Source organism: Ictalurus punctatus, unplaced genomic scaffold, assembly GCF_001660625.3.
Source record: "Ictalurus punctatus breed USDA103 unplaced genomic scaffold, Coco_2.0 Super-Scaffold_100, whole genome shotgun sequence".
Lineage (NCBI taxonomy): Eukaryota > Metazoa > Chordata > Actinopteri > Siluriformes > Ictaluridae > Ictalurus > Ictalurus punctatus.
Window position 1 is genome coordinate 2,831,125 of NW_026521086.1, and position 17,539 is coordinate 2,848,663.

The 17,539-nt window shown below is 40.8% G+C and overlaps 1 protein-coding gene across 1 annotated transcript; it reads right to left on the reverse strand.

The window, feature by feature from the left end:
• Positions 1–264: 264 nt before the first annotated feature.
• LOC128629614 (E3 ubiquitin-protein ligase UBR2-like) lies at positions 265–9,875 on the reverse strand. The gene is made up of 10 exons (XM_053678347.1): positions 9,801–9,875; positions 9,239–9,313; positions 4,430–4,478; positions 4,196–4,335; positions 3,953–4,055; positions 3,768–3,877; positions 2,918–2,998; positions 1,985–2,210; positions 1,799–1,892; positions 265–588 (listed from the first exon to the last, which is right to left on the reverse strand). Exons 1-10 carry the CDS (start codon positions 9,873–9,875, stop codon positions 453–455), a joined length of 1,089 nt encoding a protein of 362 aa, XP_053534322.1. The 3' UTR covers positions 265–452.
• Between the last annotated feature and the right edge of the window lie 7,664 nt (positions 9,876–17,539).

Consider the following 17,539-nt stretch of genomic DNA (forward strand, 5'->3'; position numbering starts at 1 on the left):
GCTTATAAACCTTGCATTCAGCCAATGAGCCAGACCTGGCTGCTCACTATTGCTGTAGCTACAAACATGCATGCATTTTACTATTTAACCAGAGAAAATGTCACCTCAATGGGACAACAGGCAAATTTACTGTAATAAACTGAGTTAGTGTGACTAAATATCTTGCAACAGCAGTGGATTAGCCATCTTACATAAGCAGAAACTCTATACTCTGATCTCAACATGGCAAGACATGCAATTCAGCTACAGATGATACCAATTCCCTTGCTATAAAATATATAAATAAATAAGAGGAATAATGGAATGGGGTATGCACTGTTACAGTGTCATTCTGTACCCTTCCATGGCATTTCATAGGCAAGCTTGCATTGGTTACAGAGCCACTACAACTAATTCGCCAATGCAATGGTTAAAATATTAAGCGGTCCGGATTCAGAGCAACTCCACTTGTCTCAGTGAGGGGCAGGAGAGGAATGAGTGTTACTGCGACACTTACAGAGTGGACACAAGTACTCCCCATTCACTACATCGCAACTGGTTTGCTCATGCAGCCACTGCGCATCCTGACTCTGGAGTGTCTCAAAGTATCTGTAAGAGAAAATAACTCGAAGATTAAGAGACCATTATTTGACAACCTGTCAAATTTCCATGAGCTTTATATGTACCATGCAATCACAGAAATGACCGAACTGGTCAGATCTATTAAGCAGTGACAAGCAAACGGATCCACTGAGCTGTTAAGCTTGACATGGATGTAGGATTGACGTGGGAACACCCTATACTGCTTGTAAAGCTCTCCGAGGTAACCTTATTCTTTAGGAGTGTAAACTGTTGGACAGCGCTCCCCTCCATTGAAGAACGGGAACATATGAAAAGTATTTTTGATTGGGAAGCGCACAGCACACGGCAGAATCTGACGTCCTCAACAACCGAGCATTGCTGATTACCAATCGTAACAAGTTCCATCACCTGATTTCTTTAGCTTTTGATACTCTCTGGCTGCTCCTAACGCCATACAGACTTCATATGAATCCATAATGAACTTTTTCACACTATCTGTTGTTACCCAGATGAGGACGGGTTCCCTTCTGAGGCGGGTTCCTCTCAAGGTTTCTTCCTCTTAAAAGATCTTAGGGAGTTTTTCCTTGCCACCGTCGCCACTCAGTGGCTTGCTCAGTTGGGATAAATTCACACCTTTAATATCTGTATACCATGTTGATATTTCTGTAAAGCTGCTTTGAGACAACGTCTATTGTAAAAAGCGCTATACAAATAAAATTGAATTGAACTGCACTTACTCCTAAGGTCAGATCAGGTTAACGTTCTTTGCTTCCCCATGAGGCGCAATAAATTTACAGACTACGCAAGTAACACTGGCTTGATCTAAGACAGTGAAAAATAGTCAAGTGCACATAGCAAGCTTTGTTTCATGCTTTGTGTCGATGATCAGCTCACTGTATTGGGACAAAAAAATATATATATCTGCAGATCGCATATTTAAGCCAAATACATCCAATTTCGATCTACATCTTATCGATCACCACACATCCATGAAGACTTTCCTGTACATCACAGATTAGGTTTTTGACTTTTCAGTCACAAAACATCCCGACTGATTGATTAATATTATCTAATTTATTGTGATTGTTCATATAAAGGTCATATTTTCTAGACAAACTATTTACTGTTAGCTGCTGATTCTATTGCCTATATCCACAAACATTTGAAAGCAGCAAAACTTTTTATTTGGGATTAAGTAGAAGGCTGTCTAGAAGTAACATTTTGCCCAACTCCTCACCTCTGCCAGCAGTGAGAGTGCATGATGTGGCCACAGCTGCCGGTATGGGTACCAAAGGACAGGTCAGGGTGCATGAAGAGGGGATCATAGCTCTCTGGAACACACATGTATCCTCCAGAAATAAGCACACTGGCTACTCAAACCTATCCAATTACTTGACTTGCACACTGTAAACCATAACCTTACCTGGATTGTGAGGGGGTCTTTTGCGGATCTCGGACATGACCGTAGAGCGTTGGACAAAGGCAGCGAGCACCATGGCGGTGCCATCAGGTAGGATCTCCTGCGCTTCGTGACACAGGATACACATCTCCATTTGCCTCCTCTCTCCTCCTCTGGCACGCCAACGACGAGGTCCCATACACACCAGAGCACTGTCACATGAACTGGGGCTGTACCAAGTAGAGACGGATGGTTACAAGTTCACTATAACCTTAATTTTATGTTAAGGTCCCTCTGAATTTGTTAAAATAATCAATGTTGAATAAATGGGTTCATCTTTTTTTAATCACCAGGAAATTGCTAAAAATGGCCTAGGATCCTCTCTACTCATTTACCCCAACAGAAAATGCTCGAAATGAATATGCAAGATAAAGAGTTTAAGGATGGGAATTTACTTATGTTATGTGAAGACCACCATTATATGCAAGAACTTTTAGGACAAAGAACAGACAACTGCTCAGCAAAGTCAAGGAAGTGTTGATGCATGCATTTACTGACATAAATGTACTGACTGGATATTGAGAATACAATACAAGTTGACTTATTAAGAACACTGCGTCACTACGAGCATGCTTAGGTACCTATGCTCTGCTGATGTAGAGGCTGAGGCGTCCAGATCCCTGAATCCTGCGTGAGCAGATCTATGTACTTATTGATAAAATGACTCTGGCTCTGTAATGTTTGAGTCATGGTCTTTTTCCAGCACAGTTCAGCTTTCCTTTTTCTCTCTGCTTTGTCTTTGTCCCACACAGTCTGCAACACACACACACACACACACACACACACACACACACACACACACACACACACACACACACACGTAGATTTAAGCTCTTCAACACTTTAAAGGGTAATGGTTAACATGTCAGTGGAATAGAAAGTTGCTCAAAGTCTGACCGCCTTGTGACAATGCCCTGTTCCTTCACAGGGAGGTGCAGCAGCTGTGCGCTCACGCATCGTTTTAATGCTAACCACCATCTGTGTAGAAAAAGACACATAATTTAAGAAAATACTTTTACAAGAAAACGATACAGCAGTGCAGTTAGAACTACATGCACACACAATCAAAGTCTGCAAAACTAAGCAGATGTTCAATAGAACACACTTGTGTACTAAAAAGTATACACACACACCATACCATTAAATACTGAAGATGCATTACAATTTTACTAACATTTAATTTGCCCGTTTCTCTTCAAAGTACATACTGCAATACATCATTAGCCTTGGCCTACACCATGGCCTTCATATGTACATGTTCTGCCTGGTGCAGGTGTCCTGACAGTTTTCACTATATGGAAAATAAAATGCATACATCACAGTGCATGGAAATTCAGTTTGTGTAGTAAGCAATCCTTACATGTCATTTAAATATTCATGTTGACATACAGCTTTTAAGTAATACTCACAATAAGCCACATCAAAACACCTCTAGGGCCACCTACAGATGATCAGCAGCAAAACCGCTTTGTGACAGTGAAGCATTTGTGCTGGTGTGTGAGGTGAGAGGTGCTGCTTTGCCTACCAGCCACGCGACCTTGAGCGGTATTGCACTGCTTGGATTTCAAACAGGTCTTGATGATGCAGCACTGCTTTAAACGTCATGGTAAAAACGCTCAACTTTTGTATGTTGCACCTACCTTCAGTGAGCGAATTGTAAAACATGCTAGGCTGCCACCTGGTGGACATAGGTGCACGCATAGAGAGAGTAAGGCAAATTGCAAACATAATCAAGATGTAATTTCACTTTAAGGATCCAGCGAATCATGTCTTTGTGCGCTTCCAAGTGAGGCGCGCACTGCAAGGTCTCTAACAGAGCCAGGATGCTTAGAGTGTTGCCGGGGGCTTCACCGGGACCTGTGATACAAGAACCACAGATCTAACTACAGGCTTGAGGTTTTGAGATTGTGTGAGATGATGTACAAAACTTACGGGAGATTTTGAGGGTGAAGTTGAAAGTAACTTCATCGTCATCCCCAATGTTCTCTAGCTGTTGCTGCTCCTCCAGCAGAGCCATGCCTATCAAGTGCAGCACCTGTAGCAACACACACATACAGAACTGTGAGCACTACTCAGTCATTAAAAAGTGATGCTCATGAACACTGCATAGCAAGTGGAATTTTGTTGAATTTACTACACTATCATGTCATTTTAACAAAACATCCAAACATTTACCCTCTGCAGCATGGACTCAGACCAGTGTCCTCCACTGGGCTCCATAGCCCACTGCAGCACAGCTCCCAGCATGCCAAGCAGCACGTCACACTGCAGAATGTTTCCCAAGCTGGCAAACAGTGGGCAGAATGGAGGCAGGGCTACGACACACACAGACACTCACACTTCAGCAATCTGCATTCAACTGACCAATCATTTTCAGATATGACTACAATCACTGAAGAAATAGCTTACCTGGGTCCTCTCCATTCTGTCTCTTAAGCTTTCGCTGAGCTTCCTCTGCCTGTATCCAAAATAAACAACATAAAAATTTTGAAAAACCATTAGTGCTCATGTGACTAAAGAGAATGACTAAATCTGCCAAAAGCAGCACACCACCTTAAGGACATCCTCAGCACTAACAGCCAAATCAAAATGCAAACGGATAAGTGCATATATTGAGCTTCCAAAGAGCATTTCCTGATTAGACCACTAGGCACTCAAACTGGTATTTTGTCATTTATGTGCTTTTCTTTATCAATCACACAATCTGACAGAGGCTCTACACTTAAGAGAAGGAACTAAAGAATGAAGTAACACGTGAGTTGAAGACAGTTTTAGTTACTGCGTAGCAGGAGCTCGGGTACATTCTTTAAGTAGTGAATTATTATTTGCAAAAACTGTTTTCAGAATTGTAATGCTGTTCTCTCCAGGGAAGGGGTCACAGGGTTAACTGATGTCTGCCCCAGAGACAATAACAGCACCGAGACTCTTCCCATCATGTCTAACCTGAAATCTTCCTGTAATGCTGCAGACTGAGGGGTCCTGGTCCATGGCACCATGGAGCACATTTTAAGCTCATTGTAAAACACTGATTTTGAGTTTCTTGAAGCATTTTGTGTGTTCATTTGGAAGTATGCTTGGCTCTTTATCTTGTTGAAAGCCAAGTCTGAACCTCCTGGCAAAGGCAAGCAAAAGGTTCTGGGCTAAAATGTGGTTTCTCCTCTCTCTCTCTCTCTCTCTCTCTCTCTCTCTCTCTCTCTCTGCTTCAGCAGTTCAACCCCAGATACCAGGCAAAAATTACTTCATGTATACAGAGATCCCCAAACTATACACCGAAAACAGACCTCATTTCAGAACATTTCAGTTTTTTCTCGAAGAAAAAACATTTTATGCCTACATATTTATTATATATCTATTTTGTAATTGCTTTTTTTATATTATGTGACTGTTGTTTTTTATAATGCTCATGTTTAAATAAAGGAGTTAAAAGTATTATTTATTTATACACAAAGTGGTATCGAGTATCGTGTATTTTTGCTGGTACCGACTACTAGATTTTTGGTATCGTGACATCCCTAGATTGGACATTCTATGTTTGAGTGAAACTTCTAAATTTGTGAGAGCGCCACGCCCACGGCGAGCAGCAAAAATTCAAAAGCTTCGCAATTTAGCATCGTCAATGCCTGTAGATGAGACTGACCGAATGTGATGCCGATCTGATGAAAGCTCCAGGAGGAGTACGTTAAAGTACGAGGCCTGGAAATGGCAAAAAACGAAGGAAAAAATTAAGAGAAAAATCAAAATGCTGACTTCCTGTTGAGTTTAGGGTATGGGTTCAAGAGACCAGGGAGTCAGCCATTTTAAGTGTTGTCTCAATTGCAAAATCCTTCCAGTGCACTGGAACGTTCATTCCCTAAAAAATCCCCACAACGCACCACAAAAACCAGGGAGCATCGATACTCACTATGTTCCCTTACTGGAAATGACCTCATGTCTCTCAGCTAATGTCTCTCTCTAGTGTCTGGTTTAAAATGAGCTCAATCTGCAAACGCAAGGTGGCTGATGTGTCTATTGTTGCTGAATATTTGAATGGAGATATACTGAGAGCTATTGTAAATGCACTGTAGCACTTGTCTGTCCTGCAGACTTCATAGTTGAAAATGTGAACTGCTTGCTCCCAAAACTTCTTTAGTGCAGATTAGGGCTGCACAATTAATCAAATATCGATCGCGATTACGATTTTGACTCCCCACGATTAAATGCAGATGATAGACTGCGATATTGACATTTAAATTCCGTCCTCCGCTCACAGAAAACTCCACTGCAGATCAAATCAAGCGGCTCCTACACTACAGCCATGCACCATCGAGTGGCGCAGGGATGACGTCATTTTGTAGTGCCAAAACCCCGAAACAGAATTAGCATTTCAGCCCTCGAGTTGCTAGCTTCGCTTCGAGCTCCAGAGCGAGGGGAAATCATGAAATTAGCACGATGTTGAATAGCACTTCAGAGGTTGTCGGGGACATTAAACCTAATCACGCTGAGTGGGAAACAAACTTTGCAGATAAACTCGGGACTCTACGGTGCAACCATTTCACTCGCATTTGTGACTGAAAAGTACTTTGTGTGACTGTGAATAAATATTTATTCACACCGGTGCAAGTGACCTGTTCGGAGTTGTATAATACAATCGGAATTAAAACTACAGGAAGTCCAAAATACATCTACACCGCGCAACAGTCCCTTTCACACTGCTTTTCATCTCCTCAGTCCACTGTACAAGTGTGGAAATACTGCAAAGAAGCCATTATGATGAAGTGACTCTACATCATCTGCTTCTCTCAACTCTCCAATCTCACAACCGCCATCTTTTATTGATCCCGCAAAATGACCTGAACTTTCACCTGCTCGTGTAGACACAGCGGCTTCGGGCGGAGTAAATTAATAATAACGTTACAAGGTGGGTTTAATTCAGACTTCTTTATTAAATAATTCCTCACCAATCACAATCAAGAGTAGAACTGTTCCGTCTGTAAACATACAGTACACTGCAGCTCTCCTTCACTAACGCTAATTCACTTAATTTAAACTCACGGTTGCCAGATATCACTAGAAAAGCCAACTCCAGTTTCCATGTTTTAATTTATCCCCCCAAAACACAATATTATCAGCAGACATGGACACTGTACTGGGGAACCGATCTAAAACTGATAAACAAAAATAAAACTACTAAAATGTAAAGACAGAAAATGTGCTTAGTTACATAAATGTGCAGGTAAATAAATCATTTTATATATAAAAAAATAGATATTATAATAACTTCATAAAATATAAATAAAACGAGACATGAAATAATGTTTAATTACTATGGGTTGCATTCAATATCAATTTGACCTTAACCTTAGATCACTACTTCCTTAGAAAGCTATTAGCCTTTTTCCTAATATGGATCATTTTTGTGTTAGTCTACTCTTAATTAGGACTCTTTATTGTTCAAGATATTTTAAAATAAATATTTTATGCTGTATATTTATCAATTAACCAACAGTATTTCTCATTGCTATTATTTTATTCAGTTAACAGTGACCATGAGCAGAGAGATTACATTTAACTGTTTATGACAGAATTCCTGATTAAAGTTTAAATAAAAAAAGATTGGTATCTGGATCGTATCAGCTGTAAAAATCCTGATCGGAGCATCCCTAATGAACACCATTAAACTAAAGCACTGTGCATCTGACGGGTAAATGAACTCACCCAATCACATCCTACATGAGATTATTCAGATATACACACACAATACACACAGAGCGGTTCGAGAACTGACTCCAGCCCAGAACCAGGAGAGTGGAAATGTCTAATAGTGCAGCTTTAAATATATTTAAGAGGAGCAGACTTCAAACAGGTTAACAGTTGTTTTGTGCATACAGTCTGTAAAATTAACTGAAAATATTACATTTAGTTTATCAGAAGGTAAATTAATGTCATCGCTCACACGATGTTCCTAAATTCTGTCATAATTGACCAGCTCAAGTTCTCATGCCTACTTGTGTTGTATTGTGGCATGAGAAAACTTAAATGTGAAAGTGCAATAAAAAATATGTTGTCACTAAAATCAATTAATAATCGTGATAAATAATTGAGATCTCAATATTGATCAAAATAATCAGGATTATCATTTTGGCCATAATCATGCAGCCCTAGTGCACATGAACACCTATAACTTACACAATGTCTGGGGTAACTGTTCTGCTAGACCTGACCAGATTTTCTCATTGACTTCATGTCAATAAAGGGTACAATCAATACCCAGACACCTGAATATTCGAGTAATATGCTCCTTCGACAGTGGGACAAGCGAGAGCGTCCTGACCAGCTGTCTCACGGTGTAGTACAGAAACTGCACTGCCTCCAACCGCAAGACCCTACAGCGAATTGTGAGGACAGCTGGAGAGATCGGGTTTCTCTACCCACCACACACCTCCTTCAACTACCGGTGGATCCGCAAAGCCACCAGTATTGTGGACGACCCCTTTCACAGACCATTCACCCTCCTGCCATCTGGCAGAAGGTACAGGAGCGTCCGTGCCACCACCAGCAGACTCTGCAACAGTTTCTTCCCTGAGACAGTCAGATTACAGTGCTCACCTGGGCTAGTCAAACACCTCACCCAGTAAGACTCATACCACTGCACACCGCACTAACCCAGTAAGACTACATAGCTGCATCAGTCACTTTATACTAGAGAACTATTTCTGCTGCCAGTATTGCTGCAATACATGTGCTGCTACATTACACAGTAGCTTACAGTGTACAGTCCATGTCCTGTGTATCTACTGTCCTGTGTATTTGCTGTTTTGTGTTTTTATTGTGTTGCACTCGTCTCACACAGAACAGTACGCAAGACTACATAAAGTGTGTTGCAGCATGGTCTGGAAGGAATGTCACTTTGTTCCAGTGTATACAAGCTATATAGAGGAATGACAATAAAAACCTACTTGACTTAACTAATGGCACCTCAAAAGTTTAAATGTGTATTCGAATACCTGGCACATCCCTAATTAGAAAAACTATTAACTACTAAACTTGAAGATTAATACATTCTGCACTAGGAAAGAATAAGGATGCTTGTTAAATGAACTTCACTTAGTGTTGTGGTTTTAGCACATGGAGCCATTGCTTATTATAATAATGAACAGCTATGAGAGTAAAAGCACTGCAAACCCACATAAAAATTAAAGCATATTGCCAATTCTGAAAAAAAATTACATACTGCTGTACCTGCAGTGAAGATTTTCCCTGCACCCGAGACCACACGGCACTCTGAGTCTTCAGCAATCTGATTAAAGCATTCGATCATTTCACTGTAGGGAAAAAAAGCTGCCTATAACGGAGTATAAAGCCAACACCTTATATAACAAAACAAAGACATCCAATGCAACAAAGCAGAATTATACATGGGGGAAATTAACACTTTTTTTTACCTAAATGTCTTCCGAATTTTTTTTTTTTCATACTTTAATTCCCCCCCCCAGATAGCCTTTAAGAACGCTTTTGACAAGAGAAGAACGTATTGAAATCATTCTCATGCCTGGATCAGGAAGCTGTGGCAAGGTTGCGATGGACTAACAGGAAACATGGCGAACACAGTAAACATTCAACACAGTTTCCAAACTTATTAACAAATTAAAAAGACTGCAAGTGTTGCAGACCAACCAAGAAGTGCACGTCCACTGACGAAGGCACAACTGACCTGGTACTGGTCACCTTTATTTGATGAAAAAACATACCTCCAGTAGGCCTAGTTCATGGCGTTGTGTTTCTCTGGTCGGTGCAGCTCTACAGGAGTGATGTGATTGGCTGGGTGGGTGACCGACAGGGTGGTGAAGGGTGGAGTGGGACCTCCTGAAGTCGACATGGCTCGAACAGCGTTCAGAGTAGGAAACCACAGGCTCCTGTCTGATAAACACCTGTCAACAGGTTAATATGATGACTATTTACGGAGATGAATAAAGGACACAAGACTATGGCCCCATACACAGTGATGGACAATCTACAGACAGAAAAGTGACTGAAACCTTTGTTTGGTGCTACAATGCATAAATCATCTTAGTCCTAGTGGGTTTATGTTAGGAGACATTAATGGAGCATTTCTGAAAGGAATCTCCAGTGTCAACACAGTAAAAGTCAGGGCTATAAGTAAAGCTATAAGTTTTCAGATACAGCCAAGACATCAGCACAGAGGACATTTCTGTGGCCCTATCGGTAACATGACAAGCAGCATTTTTGCTTTTTTTATATATAAAAAAAAGTTTTGTTTTTTTAAATAAAATAAATAAATAAAAATAAATAAATAAACACACCACACAATAGGTGAGGGAAGAACAGCTGTTACAACATGCTAACACAAGTGAGAGCGGGAATGTGTTTTCATTCTACAACATTAAATGCAACTATACACCGATCAGCTACAACAGTAAAACCACTGACAGGTGAAGTGAAGAACACTGATTATCTCGTTACAACAGCACCAGTGAAGGGGTGGGGTATATCAGGCACCAAGCGAATGATTGGGGAAAAATGGGCAAGTGTAAGGATCTAAGCAACTTCGATAAGGGCCAAACTGTGACGTCTAGATAACTGGGTCTGAGCATTGCCAAAACGGCAGGTCTTGTACCTACCAAAAGTGGCCCATGGAAGGACAACTGGTGAACTGGTGACAGGGTCAAGGGCACCCAAGGCTCACTGATGCGAGTGGGGAGCAAAAGCTAGCAGAGGCAGTGTGATGTTCTGGGCAATGTTCTGCTGGGAAACCTTGGGTCCTGGTTTTTGTGTGGATGTTAATATACTTTGACACGTACCACCTACCCAACACTGTTGCAGACCATGTACACCTCTTCATGGCAACAAAATTCCCTAATGGCAGTGGTCTCCTTCAGCCGAATAATGTTCCCTGACACACTAAAAAAAATGGTTCAGGAATGGTTTGAGGAACATGACAGAGTTCAAGGTGTTGACTGCCACCAAATTCTTTGAGCAATTGAGCATCTGTGGGATGTTCTGGACAAACAAGTCTGATCCACGGAGGCCCACCTTGCATCTTACAGGACTTAAAGGAACTATGCTCTTGGTGCCAGAAACCACAGCACACCTTCAGAGGTCTTGTGGCGTCCATGCCTCGACGAGTAAGAGCTGTTTTAGCGGTACAAGGAGGACCTGCACATTAGTCAGGTGGTTTTAATGTTATGGCTGATTATTTATTTTTTTAGCAAATTGTTAGTGCTGCCAAGCTGCTGTGGTGCAAGTGGAATAAAACACTTTGGGATGTGCTGTTAACTCCACGTTGAGCTGAAGAACATGCCACCCCATCAGTAAATATATTTTCCTAGAACAACTCTGTGGTGTTTTATTCATTTGATGATTTTGTGGTCAGTAAACCATTTGTGTGTTGATTTTGATGTATGTTTTGGATCATTGTCCTGCTGGAAGATCCAACCACAGCCCATTTTAATCTTTCTGGCAGAGGCGGTCAGGTTTTCATTTAATATCTGTTGATATTTGACAGAGTCCATGATGCCAGGAAGTGATGGACTTTTAACAAATTGACCACACCACATCGCTCTTATGCCAGTTGACTTTTGCAGATGAAGCTTTTCCATAACATTCCAGAGCGTACTTTACCACCTTAACATCACCTCTAATTAAAACTGTGAGATCATCCGCATATGCAGATAACTTGGTGGGTTGTTGACAGTTTAGAGTGTCGATTTGTAGACCTGTTAATTCTTTCCTAAGCTTATATAGCAGGGGTTAAATAATTATGCTGTAAAGTCAGCCCGACAGGGGGCAGCCCTGCCTGATACCCCTCTGAGCCTTCACAGCAGTACTTAAGCTTCCGGCCACTTTTATCATAAATGTAGCATCAGAGTATAATAGCCTCATCATTGAGATAAAATTTTCACCAAAACCAAAAGCCTTTAGGGTGTTAAAAAGAAAAACATGTTCGACCCGGTCAAAAGCTTTCTCCTGATCTAATGGTAAAAACCCCATTTCAATCTTGTTGTCATAGCATGGTCATACAAGTGCCTTACTAGATGCAGATTCTCTGTAATAGATCTGTCTTTTATACAGTATGATTGGTCTTTGTGTATGATTGTGTGCAGTACGAGAGAGAGAGAGAGAGAGAGAGAGAGAGACAGATCAATAGAGACAGGCAGTCAGACAGAAAGAAAGTGAGAGAGAATAGAAATTGAGAGAGAATGACAGACAGAAAGTGAGAGACCGAAGATAGAGACGACAGTGAGACACACATACACAGAGTGAGACAGAGACCGATCAAGAGAGAGATGGAAAGACAATCAGACAGACAGAAAGAGAAAGAAATGGAGAGAGAGAGAGTGACTTGTTTCTCTCAGGCTCTCATAGTGAATCAGGCCTCAGCTGGTGCTGTCCTTGGTGCTGAAATCAGTCACCAGCCTGCAGTTCAGTGAATCTTCATTGCAGCATAAGCATGATATGGGATGTTCAACAAGCATATACTGTACATGTGTGATGGTCAGGTGTCCACAAACTTTTGGCCATAGTGTGTTCTTGGAAAAAAAGGAAGCTGGGTTCTAATGTTCAGACTTGATGACAATTTCAATAGAGCTGTGATGGTTTAGCCCGAGACGGGACTGAAAACACTCACTCCACCCTCGCACAGAAAGTGATAGGGGGCAAAAAAAAAAAATTATTTAAAAAAAAAAAAAAAAACAACCCTTCCAGCAGGGTTTACTGACTGTTTGGTAAACAGCTCCCCAGTGCAATACTTTATAATAATGCAGATACAATGAGGGCCTTAGAAACCATAAACTATTACGGGAATGGTCACTTAAAGCGTTCCCGTATTATGTACACACGCATAACAATAACAGGTGGTCATGGTAACGCATCACACAACCCCATCCTTGATTATCAGCTACTATAGGAACGATAACATGTAAGAACAAGTGCAATAATATACGAGGGTGGATCAAGGAAATTAAAACCTTATAAAAACACATTTGTTTTTTCTTTACATACTTTTCTCAGCACTAGAACTCTATAACTCTGACTTTCCACCAGATCTCTTTCCTTTAGCACACATAAACACTTTGTACTCGATCAGCCTGACTCCCCTGGAGGTGTCCATCATGGAACATCTTGCCAAACCTGAACGTCAACACGTCTCGGAGCCACGGACGGGAGAAAAGGAAAGACACATGACGGTGTGGAGAGAAGATGAAACACTGAGTGACTCAGAGAGAGCCTCAGAGAGAGCCTCAGAGAGAGCCTCATCGATCCACTGATCACGTCATACCACTTATTATTATTATTATTACTGATACTGATACTGATGGAAACCGTGCCGAAGCTCGGTTTCCATTTTTAATCCCTTATAAGATTAGAGGTATAATCTGCTTATAATCACGTATACGATCTGATCATAATATACATCATGCATGTTATTGTTTTACACACACACACACCCCTTCGTTGCCAGAGATCTAATTAAAGACTGAGATTGAACGTGTCTCTCCTTCTGATAGCGTAAAATTACATGTTACAGATTTGGAATTGCATTCTCGCTGTGATGTCTCACACTCTTTACTCTGGGAAGTGAGAGAGAGAGAGAGAGAGAGAGAGAGAGAGAGAGAGAGAGAAAGTGTCAGAGAGAGAGAGAGGGAGAGTCGGAGAGATAGAGAGCAAATTTCATAATATTATTAATAATTTAAAAAACGGAGCAGATCCAATAGGGCTTCACAGCAGCAGTACTTTACCTCAAATGCTTTGTAACACACACAGTGGAAATGGTGTAGCAAAAGTCATGCAACCGTTGTGGGGGGGGGGGGGGGGGGGCTCTGATACTTTGTACCTGATGCATCATCTTTTATAATTGTATACTTATTTGGCATACAGTGAATATTCACACTTTAAGGCCATGTGGAACAATTGCCAAAATGCATTTAAATAGGGTAAATTGTGTCAGTCTACCCCACCACAGAAGAACTTCACTGGTACTCTGACACAGATGCCACTCTCACTGGCTGGAGTGTATCAGGGCAAACATATACATACACACACACACACACACACACACACACACACATATATATATATATATATATATATATATATATATATATATATATATATATATATATATATATATGTATATATATGAACCTCATAAGAAATTAGCCTTATAGAATCTGTTTTGCTTCTGTATGGGGTAACAAAGTGTAAAATACAGATCATTCACCATAATTTACATAATGTTCACATCAATTGATAAGAGAGATCAGAGGAAAGTGACCAGATTAGTCAGAGCTGCCAGGAAGGATATACTGTAGTAACTCATATAATCGCTCTTTATAACCGTGGTTAGCAGAAAAGCATCTCCGCATGCACAACAACATCAAACCAATGTTTCGGCCTTGGGGATGAGAATCACGCCAACTCGGAACGATCCCCTCTCTTTGTGCAGTTCATCGACTATGTGTGGCAGATGATGAGACAGGTCAGCTACTGATGCTTTACACCACAACACTGTTGAATTCTCCAATCTGATTGGTCAGAAGGCGTTGGAGACATTTCTGGAACAGCAAGATTCTGATTCCAGCTGCAAGGGAAATTACAGCTTTATAGTGATGTGCTCGTTCTCGTTTCTATAGTAACAGCTCATTGACAGGGTCTAGTATGGCGTACACAATACATAGTCTAAGTTTAATCGTAAACATATTATAAACATGTTACTTAAAGAAAAAAACGTATGATCATTGTGATCTAGTTAAGATTTATAAGTTATCTATTTATGCAAGTTTTATGGAAGTAGTCTCCAGTGTCACGGCAGAGAGGACATTGCACTTTCCAGTTTCTCAGTAACATTGCAAGTCTTATTAATTTCAAGAGTTGGGGGGGGGGGGGGGGGGATAAGAGAGGTTTGTGAGGGAACTATTGTTTTATTTTAATGTTATAAAGTAAGAGATCATAATTAACTAACTCTCTTTTCCAGGACATTCCACAGGGCTCCAGATGGCGACTAAAATGGTCGCTATGCGATCAACTTTTTAATTTTGTGACCATGTTTTTTCTGCCAGTCGCCAGTGGCCACCGTTACCCTCAAACAAAATTAAAAAACGAATTAAATAGAAATGACTATACGTCTTGTTGTTAGGCTACTGAACTCACATCCCCTCTTGCGCATGCGTGTACCTGCCCTAGCGCCTGCACTCCTGTATGGTTTCCATAGATGAACAGAAACAGTTCTAATGTCGCGTTTATCGGGTTAAAAAGTTGGAAGTGAACTTTATTAAAGGTGTTTAATTTAGTTTGATGTGTTTTGGTTCATTGGAATTTGACTGTATCTGTTATATGTAGGCTAGCTAACTGCGTAGTTAACTAACGTTAGCCAGCTGAAAAGAAAAATATCAGACTTTTCCTCATCCCCTGCCTGTCCACACCCTGCCTCCTCTACATCAGATGCTGACGATGTTGAGACCAACTCGACCAGTGAAAGTTCTCAAGTGACATTTGAGTCATCCCAGCCCGTTTCAATCGGTGTGCAATCTTTTACAGATGATGACAGCCAAGCGCAGCGAGTTGAGTCTTCTCCCGTCCCTGCGGCTCTCATCCCGACAAGACAGTTTAAATCAGCTTCGCTACAAGAGTTCGCCTGGTTACGTTATGACAAAGGGAAAATGTACTGCACCATTTGTGCTAAAGCAGGACAAGATATTGCTGGTAAAACAGAGTTCATTACCAGTTCGAGTCATTTTAAAAAAGAAACCATAAAGAAGCATGCTGACATTAAAAAATATAAGAACGCCAGGGATTGTGTCATTGCTAGGTCTGCCCCTTGTGCCACCCCAATCGTGAAAGCAGTGCAACGTGCTAGTGATAAAGTCACTGAAAAAGAGATGAGGGAATTGAAAATAAAATTCAATGCAGCCTACATGACTCTGAGCCTGAATAAGCAGGAAACAACTAATTGTACATAGTAGAATAAGAAAGTGAAAAAAAAATAATCAAATGACTGGACATTTAAGTATTTACGGTAATATGATTCAATATGATGTACTGAACAATGCACATATTGTGTATGTAAAGAATACATTGTGTAAACTATGGGAGGCAGAGTAAACAAAGGAAGACAGTACAGAGGGGAAAGAAAAGGCAGTGTGAGGTAGCCATTTAACAATGATATCATCATATGTCATATGACATCACTATATTTTGGATCCTGAAAATTTGATTTGGCGCCAAAATATTTTGGGTTTAGGAGCCAACGGTTCCTACATTATTTTTTTTTGCCTGGAGCCCTGTTCCAAATTGTTCTTTGGCTATGCCCCATGTTTGTGCAATGGCTCAGACCGGTTTTTCCTCTTTTCACAGCTTCAAAATGGCTTGCTTTTCTCCCATAGACAGCTCTCTGGTCTCCATGTCGGTTTATTCTTTTTAACAACAAATGCTGTCTCCACAGGTGAAACCCAGGGCTCAAACCAAGAGAAGACATTCAGGGCTATTCATTCTTTAAAGTCCATTTAACAAGGTACACCTGGCCAGCAAGAAAAACCATCAGTCACTCGTTCCAGTATTTTTGAACAGTTAATGAATAGGATGGCTTCAAAAAAGCTGCCATATTTTAATCTGTGTAACACGTCTAGATGCAAATATAAGGAAATGAAAGCTGAAATTCTGATCTATCGTCTCATATTCGTCTTTTATCTCAAACCCAAATGTCTTCAGTACATAGCAAAAGCAAGTGAATTGGCCTTGATGTTCCAATACTTTTGAAGAGGACTCTAATTGTAAGAATTAAATATAATTTTCGTACTGAACAAAAGACTGATTATCTGTTCAGGCGTTATTGTGCAGATCCACATTTAAGCATCTTACTATACACTGTTAAACCCAGTGTTTGTGTTCTTTTTTTCAGTTTCCTTCTGCTTCTGAGTTCAAAGAGCTTTTTCTCATCCCCATCCTGGAGTGCCCCTACAGCTGCCTGTTTGGTACATTCCTCTACAACAGTGAGCAGGAGAGAATGGAAAAGGTACGCTCCACATTTCTCCACTAATGGGCGGAGGCTTTCCAGCCTGTCTGATTTTTCTGAATGGAAATGAATTTGTCTAAGTGTATTATGACTTGTCTCTCTCTCTCTCTCTCTCTCCCCTCTTTTGTTTTTAGGAAGTACAGGGTAAAACGGTCACTGCGGTCCTACATTAAGTCAGCCGGAGGACTTCACTAACCCGTTCTATGTGGACTGTAAAAACCAGGTGCTGTATCCACTGGCCAGTCTCGCACATCTGGAGTTCTGGGTGGGTTATTATGTGCGCTGGAACCCACGCATGAGACCACAGGTGCTTATACTGCAAACCACACTCTATGAAATTCTGGGGAAATACTCAAAAATAGTGCTTCCAATATATACCAAAATACCTATTTTCTTGTATAACTGAACAGTGTCACTTCAGACACATGATGAATGTCCCTTTTTATTACTAGATGTTTCTGGGCTTTAACACCAAGTTTGCTTTAAAAAAACAAAACCATTTCTATCAGCAC